Raw genomic sequence first — 12436 nt, 5'->3', positions numbered from 1 at the left:
TACTAGAGGAGTACCTAAGGACTATTTATTTAGTCTCAAGGTGTTCCCATTTTGAATAGTGCAGCCCAGAGAGACTGGACATTTAAAACATGTGAACTCCTACACAACAAAGTGGGAGAAATAATGGTATTTATATGTTAATTCCATGAGGCTCTACATTTAACTCTATTCCCTCTGGCCATATACCAGGTGGAAAAAAGCAAGGACTCCACTATTAAAAATATCAAATCAGATAGTTCCAGCTGGGGTTTCCTAATCATTTAAAAGGCAAAATATGAGGTCACTTTTAATATCTTAAGTAGGTGAGTATCTTAGCATTTACTTTAGATATTAAATCTGAGGTGCTTATCTTTGTCTTACTGACTAGATTGTATTGCTAGCAGTTTCTAGATTTTTAGTATTTTCCTTAAGAGCAACACTGAAGTTTAATCGAGGATCAGTTGTTTTTCCGGATTATCTTTCCTAGGAATATCCAATTCATCAATATACTAATCCGAAAAGTTGACGTACTAATTGGATTTAAGTGCCACAGGACTCTTCAACACATTATTTTAATCAATTTGTTGGAAGGATCAATTTTCTCATGGTTGAATGCATATAGAAATGAAACAACTAAATGAGTTACGTAGGAAGGTTGGCACATCTCATTCCCTAGAGATCTTTAAGAACAGTTCTTAATTGTGTATCTGAAATGGTTTGAAGTCTTTAAATGAAATTTCTCTGCAAGCAGGAAGATGGGATACCTGTCAAGGCCAGTGTTTATGAATCCCCATCTTACATGGCCATTAATGTTCTAATATTTAGTAGCTGGTGTTTGGGTTGAGGCAAGAAGTCATCCCTTTTCTTCTTTTTATAATTATTGTTCATTTAATGCCATTTTAAAGTAGTGAACAGAATAGGCTGTGTTAGTTATGGCTGAGTCTTGTAAAGACAAGTTTTTTTAAAGGCAGCCCTGGAGGCATTTTTGTATGTAAATGCTGATTTTTTTAAGTTTAAAAGTAAAGTTATAGTGACCACTGTAAAGGGCTACAGTCTATTTGAATAGGAAATATTTAAGTTAAAAATTATATTTTGCTATTTGTGTTTATGTAACTAACACACACACAACCCCACCCCTCCCACCCCCAGGTTAGAGATGTTTGGATTCTGGGAAAAAAGACTTATTCAGACAGTTACTTGTATATATATAATGTATTTTATTTTCATTTTCTTCATATTAGTCATTGTGGTTAGGTGATTTATTGGCAGCTGGTGAGTCACAAGTATGTTTCTCATTCTCTAATGAGTCACCTAGCTACATACAAGTTTGTTTATTATTTTTCTTTCTAGATCTTTCAGCTAAAAATAACTATTTTACTTAGTTGGTAGGTTAGATTTTCAGTTTGCACATTAACTTTTAGAACTATAAATACCAAAATAGTACTCAAAAGAAGTCTCACTGATTTAGAAAACTTTTATTTAGCACCTGCTCTGGTCCAGGCACTCTGCTGGGCTTGAGTATACAATGATGTGTGTATAACATAAGGAACTTAGTAGGGGAAGAGGACAGAAATAAATAAACTGCATGCAGGATGTTATAGGTGCTGTGGTAGAAGTGTATGTATATATCATCTACAGCTGAAGCCCAGAGGGAGGTGGGTAGATGGGTACCCCTTGAGCATCATGTGGGTAAGTTGGTGAACATAGAGTAGGTCATTATACTGTTGTGGATTGCAACTCTTTGAAGAGCTGTACCTATATAGTTTATACCTCTTTGTGGTAATAAGTTACTTATCTGTTGGAACAGAAACAGAACCTCTACGTTTGACCCTGTCTAGTTCAACATTTGTATTAAAAACTTTGATAAAGATGTGCTTTAAAAGGAGGTCTAAAATCTCATGTCAAACATTCCCAGCTTATGGGATTAATTTTTCTAGGTTAATATAACTTTAATAACTTCATATTGTTTTACACAAAGAAAATCTGATGAATTTCTGTTGAGGCTGGCAACAACAGCAGGACATCCAGGAGTATCTGCATTTGCTGGAGAAGCAGCATGATTCTTTCCATTTTGAAAACTATTCGTGAAGGGCCTATTATTTCCAGTTTCTTTCACATAAACTATAAAGGAATCTGGCCGTTCATGAGCTTGTAAGAATGAGAATGCATTATTTCAGAGTGAGCTGATGATGCATTCTGGAGTATTTAAAATTAGGTGCTAATTTGTGAGTCTAACAGAACTATTTAGCGTAGTGATCAGTACATGATTTTATTACCTGTGTGATTTTAGGCTGATTACTTGACTTTTCAGAGTCTCAGTTTTTTGAACTCTAGAATGGTGGTAATACCTGCATTGTAGGCCTTTGTGAGGTTTAAGTGAGATGATACATGTGTAAAGCACTTCACAAAGGAATTGGAACATAAAAGGAAATTGCTAAAGTGATATGGGAATGATACTTTAAGTATATATATATTAAGATCAACTTCATTTGAGCTGTAAAAATAAAACTGCTTCTTCAACCTTAAAAAAATAGAAAATGAACAAAAACTACTGTATGAATGACATAAACTTATGACGCATCCATATTTTTTACAAGTGAGAAAAAATGTGGAGGAGTATAGTAAACAGTGATTATAGAAAGAGGATGTTGAGTATATGATGGGGAACTTAAATTTTTAAATTTACATGTTACTTAACGTTGGAATTCTTAACAATAAGTATAATCTTTTATAATAAAATAAATTGTTAAAACAATGTTTTAAAAACATTGTTTAAAAAATAACTTCAAAATATAAGAGCAAACCCTGCCATTTCCCATCTCTCACTGGTGAGGAACAGTATGAGTTGGGGGTGATTCTTCTTTGTGCTCCAAGAGGACTTGCCAGAGTCAGCACCTCACTCTGGGACCCAGCAACAAGAGATAGACAAAGTATTTCTTTCCCAGATCTATTTCTCTACCATTGATATGCAAGGTGGTGGTCTCTTTGACTAGAGTCATATGCTGTTAAATATTTTTCACCTATAAATCACCTGCTCCCGCAGCCTTTTCTCGGTCGTTAATGATTCGTGTGCTCTATCCCAGTGGTATCTAGAGTGATTTGCTCAAGATTACCCACTAAGGGAAAGAAAATAATTCACTTCTATTTCTTTCCCTCCCTTCCTTCCTTCTCTCTCCAAAGTGTAAGAAAGAATTTGAAAAAAAGTTTTTCTCATAGTTAAGTTATACATAAACACTGGCCTGTTACTTGGGTTGCATCTCAGAAGGTCACATTTGCCTGTGGCATGTGAGGTCTCTGAAGGAAAACTGCAGGGTTCCTACAGTAACACGGAGAGCTAACACTGGTCCCCTAACTCTTGGGTTTACTTTCATTGTATTATACCCAGTTGCAGTTTACTGTTTCTGGTTAACTGGTTTGGGGGGATTTTATTTATTTGTATTTATTAAAATAATCAACTGACCCTCAAAATGGACAGATGGCTTAAAAGAATTTCTACCAAGAGACTATACATTGAAGATACAACATACACACAAACTAGAAAATGGTGACGCTAACACTTCTACTTACCGTGTGAGATCTTTGTATCAGCCACATTATGAAGCTTTGGCTTGTTTTGTTTTTTTAATGATAATCTGATCAGATGTGACAGGATTTCAGTACTCTCCTAATTAGAAATTTATCAGGAAAACTATGTGAAGTATGGATTTGCTGTTGCTAATTATGGATCACAAATGCTAATTATGAATCTCAACCCAAGTTTATATTTGTCTAAAAGTGATACTTAACATTTAGTATTACATGTATGTAATTTTAAAATAAATAAAATACACATGTTGGGGTACACACTCTCCAGTTTTTTACTGGTAGAATAAATCAAATTGTCAAAAATGTTTGGAGACAGCTTCTCAGCCCTATAGTTGATAACATTAGCTATCTATAGCTATCTATATTAATCCTATAGTTGATAGATTAAATACTCTCCTTTTTGAAACATGTTACTTCCTTGTACCTCTAATGCTATTCTCTTTTAATTTTTTGTCTCTTCTTCTCCCCCACCCAGAGTTCTGTCATAGTCTTCGCCATTTCTGAAGGATAGAAACAATAGGTATAAGTGAGATTGGTCCCCCCAAAACTGATTTGCATGACAAAACAAAGAAGTAATTCCAAATAAGTTGTTTTAATGTTGTTTTAGGCACTGCTGATTTTGAAATACATTTATAACCCTTACCTCCTTTCCCTAAGCAGTCACTTTGAGGACAGTATTCACTTGAATGGATAAATTCTGCTGTATTTAATAAGAAATCAACCCTATGTTTCACAGTTAAATTTTGTATATCTACTTTAAAAAAATCTCTTTACAATGCATTATACAAACTAAGTTTGCAGTGTGTATGTGATGAAGTACAAATAAGCTTTTATTTCAGAGTTCTTTATTATAATCAAATGATAGCTTTGAACTCAATGATTTTTTTCTAATTTCATAACTTTCTTAAGCTTAAGATTGTATTAGTCAGCTGTTGCAAAAACAAAACAAAACAAAACACTACTGCATAACAAACCATCTCAAAACTCAGTAGCATGACAGTACTCTCCAAAGTGATCTACAGATTCAATGCAGTCCCTGTTTTGAGACACTGACCAATAATTCAGTGAACCACAAAGGTATGCTGAGAACTTTTTAAAAGTTTCAGGAACATTAAAGAGTAAGGCATTACTCATTAGTGCATTATTTTAGATTATAAAGCTTCCTTCCTTCAATACTGAAACTGTTTTGACAACTTAAAAAGAATCTTTGAAGTCTATGTTACACATTCTTCCTTTTTAACATTTTAGTAACACAGGGCTGTTGTTAATATCTGTTACTATGCTTGGTTATAATGTGTTGTTTGCCACTTTCCCATTTTTGTTTCACCTTGTTTTTTAATATATATTTTTCAGTAGTCAGCTGGTACTTAATGCAGCATTTGTGTCTGCTTCTAATAGTTCCAACAGAATTTTTTTTTTTTAGTTTGTTGCCTCTTAAGTAATATAGACATGAAAACTTATAATCAAGATTGAAAGAACTACAGATAATGAAAGTGTCCCTGTGGTTGTTAGGGAGGCCCTAGAGAGTAAACTGTTTGGCATTCATGCTGGAAAGATGGGATTTTCTTCCTTCAAGTAACTGAGTACTATTTGTTGCATGTTTTATAACTGTTTGAGTTATTCATACATTGTATCATTTGTTTAAAAAAAAACTTGATAGCCAACTCAAAATATAATATACTTTATATGAAGAATGGTGCTTTTTACAGTTTTTTTTTCCCTAAAGACAATTTAGGGTAGAAGCGAACTATTAAATTGATGGTTGACAGTTGCTAATGGATGACATGGAGTCTATTGTGTCTGTTAAGGTATTTTTAATAACAAGCCTCTACTAATTTATTTTATTTGTAGAGTGATTACTTACATGTATGGGCAAAAGGATGGTTGGAAAATGAAAGAGGTATAAAATAGCGTAGTGATAGTGTATTTGAGAGGTGGTGGTAATAATAAAAATAGGTGACTTAGCTCTTGAAAAAGATACATTTAATTTACTTCACCCATTTTTCCTACAGTAAAATGGTTCCCAAGAGTTCCTCTGCTTTACACCATGGATTTTTTTTCCTCCTGCCATATCCTCTGTGAAAACTGAAGGCTTTTATAGTTGCCTGTTAGATGTAACCCTGTTTGAGAATACAGACATACTGGCATATTAGTTTCAAAATGTAAAACAAACTTTAATAGGGTTTCTTTATGTCAGCGGTCAAGCTGCAGTATATACACTGTAAAATACTATGCCACCTTAACATACAGTGTCAATTAAAATCATGTTAGACTTTTTCTGCAGAGTGGAATTTTATCCTTCTACTGGCAGTTAGTTCATTCAAGTGTTGACTCTAATTATACACATACACATTAAACCCTCAAATAACCTTTTACTAGTTTTAACTAGCAAGTTCTAGTCTGACCCTTTTTGACAAATTTGACTTTTAAATTTTGTTTTTATGTTTTTTCTTAATCCATTCATGTCTACAAATAATTACAGATAGGTATATAGATACAGATATAGATATTGAGATATTAGAGTTATTCTATTAATAGTATATAGCTGCTAGATATATTAAGGGGAAATACTGAGACTACAAAGTCAAAAAATTAATTTTAAGAATCTTCTCCATCTAGTTAATCCTGTCTTCCTTCTGATTGATTCAATAGACCAGTTTGTGATAGCAAAAGTTCAGCTTTGGCCCAAGCTCAAGAAATAGGTCAGGTTTTCAGAAGTTCTTTTGTGAATTGTTTAGTACTAGAAACAGTATTTTAAATGGTGGTTGTCTTCTAGTCTAGCTGATCAAGTATTTTAACACATAATACTACTGAATTAAAGTACTAGACTTAGTTCCAGGTTTTAGGTCCTGAATAAAAAGAGTCATCTAGTTACTTTAAGAGTGAGAAAGAAGAAAAAATTTTGTTTTCTTGGATTGAACCTTTAACTAGCCTTGGACAGAGTATATTTGACCACATTCCAGCTTCCTTCTGGAGGGACACTAGTTTAGTGCTCAGTCCTTGAGAGTAGATGGGTTAACTTGAGTTGGCTTGGAGAAAACGTCCTGATACTGGAAAGCCGCCTACTAGGGAGGCCAAGGTGGGTGAAGTAAGAGAACCAAGTGGGCCAGGGACATAGCAGGACTGTAGCCAGGTAGAGCTCTAGTTGGGGCAGGTCAGGTTACTCCATGAAACAATATCTTGATCAGTAAAGAAGAGAAAACCTTCCTCATAGAAACGTGTGAGATAAGCAACAGAATGCTTACAAGGGCTGAATTACATAGTCAGGTATCAAGTTTGCCCATGCAAACAGATGAATCAATGGTAAATGTCAGTCACATTCAAGAAAGATTCAGTGGCCCTAGATTGCTAGTATTAGAAAGCCCTTTTAACAATGAAATGAAGCCTCTTGATCGCTTCAGGTCTCAGAGGAGCCCTATCATAGTTCACCAACTATCTCTTTTACCATAATAAATTCTGAGTTTCTTCAGTACACAAGATTTTTAGCTAGATATTAGGCGATAGGTCTAGTGCAGGAAATTTATGATAGTGGAAGATACGTGTGTACTGTTGAGGTTTGTTTTTTTTTTAAGTAGTTGGTAACAGACATTTTAGAATTCTAGACAGTGTAGCAAACTGAAGTGAAAATTTTTCTTTCTTACCTCACCACTTTTTACCTATTATCATCATTTTGATTCTTTTTCAACCCAGATGTTCATTGAAATGGATTGTTTTCCTGGGTAAAATAAGTATTATTTGATTTCTGGAATCCTGTCAGATAACACCACAACTGCTAAGGAACCAGTTCCTTATCAGAATGAACAGAATTTTTCTTAGGAAAATTACATCTTTTTGTTGTTTTGTTTTGTTTAGATTCTGGTCATTCATTTTGCAGGATTCTGGGTAGGATTTGAATCATGAGAGCTTAGTGAAAAACTAACTGGGGCTTACAACAGCAGGCAGAGAGTCCAGGACAGATTTTCCTAATACATGTTGCCCTTTCTGTTACATCAGCTGCCCCAGGAACTCCACTGTCTCCTAGATGTCACTTTTGCATTTTTCTTCCTTCTCTTTTCACCTCACTTATGTAACTCCAGTTACCACCTGAGTGTTGAGCCCCCCTCATGCTGACATCACTCTCCAGGATCTGAAAGTTAAATCTTACCCTTTTCCGTAAATATACTCTGACACATTCTGTCAGCACAAGAATATACACAGAAGTAGAACTAGTACATTTTATATGGGAACCATCATTTTGGATTACATTCTTTCTCCCTTGGTTATATACTAGAGATCAAAAAATAATCAATTGGTCAGTTTAATAATCTACTTCATAAATTTTATATTTCACGATTTGAGTGTCATGTTCAAAATTCAAGTTTGTTATAGAATTAAACTGCTGAGGAATTGCATTTATTTTACTCTTAATTTATAATAAGCTTCATATAGGCATTCTTAAATGGGATTTACACAATCCAATAGGCTGTTTGTCACAAATTCAATGATAGTGTGTACTCATAAACTATAGATGATGAGGATTGAATTGCAGCGCACCTTAATGTCCTCTTATTACCTTGAAATCTTTTCAGTTCACCTTCTTCTATTATTTAATTCCACTACATACCAGTAATTGCATTTATTGAAGCCAATATTTCTCCTTATAAGAAATGCTGATCTTAGTAAATCTGAACTGTGGAAGGGGAAATGTTCTTTAATAAATAATTGAAAAACTATTTCACAATTCAGTGCTGGTCCTGTTGCCTCTTATGTCTAGAGTAATGGTAACTAAATTATGAGATCTAGAAAATCATCTGTCTCTTCAAGAAATCTCACAAGATGTGCTACAGAGTAGCTTATTGTAAGTAGGTTAAACAGACTGGCTTTATCTCAAGTGGCTTACTTCATTAAAGAAGAGTTTAATATATTCAGTTTTACTGTTGAAACAGCAAATGAGTTCTGACACCTCTAATGAGATGAATAAAATTGGGAATTTTTTCCTTTGACAGCATCAACAAAGAGAGCATCGTAGATGTGGAAAGTGTTGTGAGAAAAGTGAATCAGAAAATTGGAAGCTGTACGCAGCAAGACGTAGAGTTACATGTTCAAAAGGTAATTTTTTTCAAAATACAAAATTGTGTACAGAAATAGATTTGAGTAGTTCTTATAACTATTCATGTCAAGTCTATATGGTCTTAATAATTAGAGTTGATATAAAGTATTGAGATTTGTAAATTGGTTACTGAATAAATTAGCTTTTGTTATATAACAAACCACCTCAATACTTAGCTACTTAAAACAGCAAACATTTATTTGGTCACAGTTCTGTGCAAGTAGGGAATTAGGGCCAACCCATCTGGGATGGCCTGTCTGCTCCACATTTCATCAGCTGGTCTCACTGATACTTCTGGGACATATCTCCCCTTGGCTTCTCCTCATCCAGCTGGCTAGCCCAGGCTTGTTGATATAGGGCATGTACCATAGTCACATACGGAAAAATACAGAATACGTCTAAAAAGCTTTATTCACTATTAGGAACCTATTTTGCTGTGAACTTTCCTCTGATAATGTACTTCTGAAGGCTGATTAGTTATACTAATTCTTAATCATTATATTTCCTTATAATCATTATATTTCTGATATTTTACAGTATCAAGAAGTCAAAAGAGACAATACTGTATTGGGCTTATATTCCAGCAATAACTTCTTTTCATATAAGATTTATTCCACATGTATTTTCTTATACATAAAAACTAGAAATGCTCATTATCATTGACTTTTAAAATGTTATAAGTGAATGCACATATATTTAGTACTGTTGAAATAACTGCAGTTCTGCAATTTTGAATCTGCAGTCTCAGACCCAGGCCTCATTTGTATCTACAGTATTCATTATTGAATTTCTCTTAAGGAGTAGTCTTTTTCCACCCTCACCTCTGGTGTGTGTGTGTGTGTGTGTGTGTGTGTTACATGAGTATATGTAAGATAGAACAGTCAGGCAGATGGACAGATGGACAGACACAGAAAGAAAAGACTCATCTGTATATACTAATTTGAGAGTAATGTATTTAACTGAAATGGATTGTCATGGAACTTTTTTTTTTGAGTACAGTTGATTTACAGTGTGTTAGTTTCAGATGTATAGCAGAGTGATTCAGTTACATATGTATAAAAATATATTCATTTCAGATAATTTTTTAATATAGGTTATTACAAGATATTGAATATAGTTTCCTATGCCAGACAGTAGGCCCTTGTTGGTTATCTTTTTTATGTATGTTAATCCCAAACTCCTAATTTATGCCTCCCTCTCTTTCTCCTTTGGTAACCCTAAGTTTGTTTTCTGTTTCTGAGTCTATTTCTGTTTTGTAAATAAATTCATTTGTATCATTTGATTTTTTTAGATTCCACATATAAGTGATACGTATCATATGATATTTGTCTTTCTCTATCTGACTTACTTCATTTAGATGATAACCTCTAGGTCTATCAATGTTACTGCAGATGGTATTATTTCAGTCCTTTTTATGGCTGAGTAGTACTCCATTGTGTGAAATATATATGTACACATATACATACTACATCTTCTTTATCCATTCATTTGTCAGTGGGCATTTAGGTTGCTTCCATGTCTTGGCTATTGTAAATAGTGCTGCTGTGAACATTGCGTTGCATGTATCTTTTCAAACTAGAGTTTTCTCCAGATATATGCCCAGGACTGGGATTGCTGGATCATAGGGTTACTCTATTTTTAGTTTTTTAAGGAATCTCCATACTGTTTTCCATAGTGGCTACACCAAATTACATTCCCACCAACAGTGTAGGGCGGGTTCCCTTTTATCGTCACCCTCTCCAGGATATATCATTTGTGGACTCTAGTTATGGCCATTCTGACTAGTATAAGTTGATACCTCATTGTAGTTTGTTGGTTTTTTTTTTTTAATTGAGTTATGGTCAGTTTTAATTGAAGTATTGTCAGTCACAACATTATACAATGTTGTGTTAGTTTCTGGTGTACAGCATAATAGTTCAGTCCTACATATACATACATATATTCATTTTTATATTCTTTGATTCACATATCTCTGATGATTAGCAATACTGAGTATCTTTTCATGTGCCTATTGGCCTCTATATGTCTTCATTGGAGAAATGTCTGTTTGGGCCTTCTGCTCATTTTCTGATTGGGCTGTCTGGGGGTTTTTTGATATTGAGTTGTCTAAGCTGTTTGTATATTCTGGGAATTAAGCCCTTGTCAATCACATTGTTTGCAAGTATTTTCTCACGGTCCATAGGTTGTCTTTTCATTTTATTTATGGTTTCCTGTGCTATGCAAAAGCTTATGTGTTTAGTTAGGTCCCTTTTGTTTATTTTTGCTTTTATTTCTGTTGTCTTGGGAGACTGACCTAGGAAGTAATGGCTGTGATTTATGGCAGAGAATGTTTTGCCTATGTTCTCTTCTAGGAGGTTTATAGGATCATGTATTGTGTTTAAGTCTTTAAACCATTTTGAGTGTATTTTTGTGTATGGTGTGAGGGAATGTTCTAACTTTATTGATTTATATGCAGCTGTCCAGCTTTCCCAACTCCACTTGCTAAAGAGATTGTCTTTTCTCCATTGTATATTCTTGCCTCCTTTGTCAAAGATTAATTGACCATAAGTGTGTGGGTTTATTTCTGGGTTCTCTATTCTGTTCTATTGATCCATATGTCTGTTTTTCTGCCAGTACCACACTGTTTTGATTACTGTAGCTTTGTAATATTGTCTGAAGCCTGGCAGGGTTATATCTCCAGCTTTGTTCTTTTTTCTCAGTGTTGCTTTTATAATTCTGTGTCTTTTATGATTCCATATACATTTTAAGATAATTTGTTCTAGTTCTGTGAAAAATGTCCTGAGTGATTTGATAGGATCGCATTAAGTCTGTAGATTGCTTTGGATAGTATGACCATTTTAACAACATTAATTCTTCCAATCCAGGAGCATGGGCTATCTTTCCATTTCTTTAAGTTATCTTTAATTTCCTTTACCAGTGTTTTATAGTTCTCAGTGTATAAGTCTGTCACCTCCTTGATCAGGTTTATTCCTAAGTATTTTATTTTTTTGGATGTGATTTTAAAAGGGATTTTTTTTTTAACTTTCCTTTTCTGATATTTCATTGTTAGTGTAAAGAAATACAGTGATTTCTGTATGTTAATCTTGCATCCTCATACCCTTCTGAAATTGTTTATGAACTCTAGTAGTAGTTTTTTGTGTGGAGTCTTAAGGGTTTTCTATATATAGTATCATGTCATGTTCATATAGTGACAATTTTACCTCTTCTCTTTCTATTTGGATCCCTTTTATTTCTTTTTCTTGTATAATTGCTAGGACTAGGACTTCCAGTAATATGTTGAATAGAAGTGGTGAAAGTGGGCATCCTTGTCTAGTTCCAGATTTTAGCAGGAAGGCTTTCAACTTTTCACAATTGAGTTATATTATGTTGGCTGTAGGTTTGTCATAAATAGATATGTTATTATGTTCAGATATGTTCCCTCTATACCCACTTTGGGTATCATGGATGAACATTGAATTTTATCAAATGCTTTTTCTGCATCTGTTGGGATGATCACGTGGTTTTTGTTCTTTGTCTAAGTCCTATTTCAAACCAAACCCACAGGAAGTCTGCAACCTAGTAAAGGTAAACTAACCTAAGGGCATGCTGACCAAGAGAAACAACCCCCATATTCCAAGTTACTTATCTTTTTCAATAATTTAGTAAATAAGATTTTAGTGAATAAAGCAAGTAAATGTATTTCTAGAATATTCTAATTATCTAGTATTCAGTATAACCTTAATAAGTGTTAAAGTCTAAAGAGCTTACAAATTCTGCCCTAATAATAATTATAAAGTATCTCAC

At 33.9% G+C, this 12436-nt stretch overlaps 1 protein-coding gene across 2 annotated transcripts in view; it reads left to right on the top strand.

The window, feature by feature from the left end:
- Positions 1 to 12436, top strand: part of DARS1 (aspartyl-tRNA synthetase 1) — a 50930-nt gene that overhangs the window by 19556 nt on the left and 18938 nt on the right. For both annotated transcript variants that reach the window (XM_015243814.3, XM_072960902.1), the window contains one exon: positions 8550 to 8652. In XM_015243814.3, coding sequence (XP_015099300.2) covers positions 8550 to 8652 — 103 coding nt within the window. The remainder of the gene's footprint in view (positions 1 to 8549; positions 8653 to 12436) is intronic.

Source organism: Vicugna pacos, chromosome 5 (assembly GCF_048564905.1).
Source record: "Vicugna pacos chromosome 5, VicPac4, whole genome shotgun sequence".
Classification (NCBI taxonomy): Eukaryota; Metazoa; Chordata; class Mammalia; order Artiodactyla; family Camelidae; genus Vicugna; species Vicugna pacos.
This window is presented reverse-complemented; position numbering and strand designations above follow the sequence as displayed.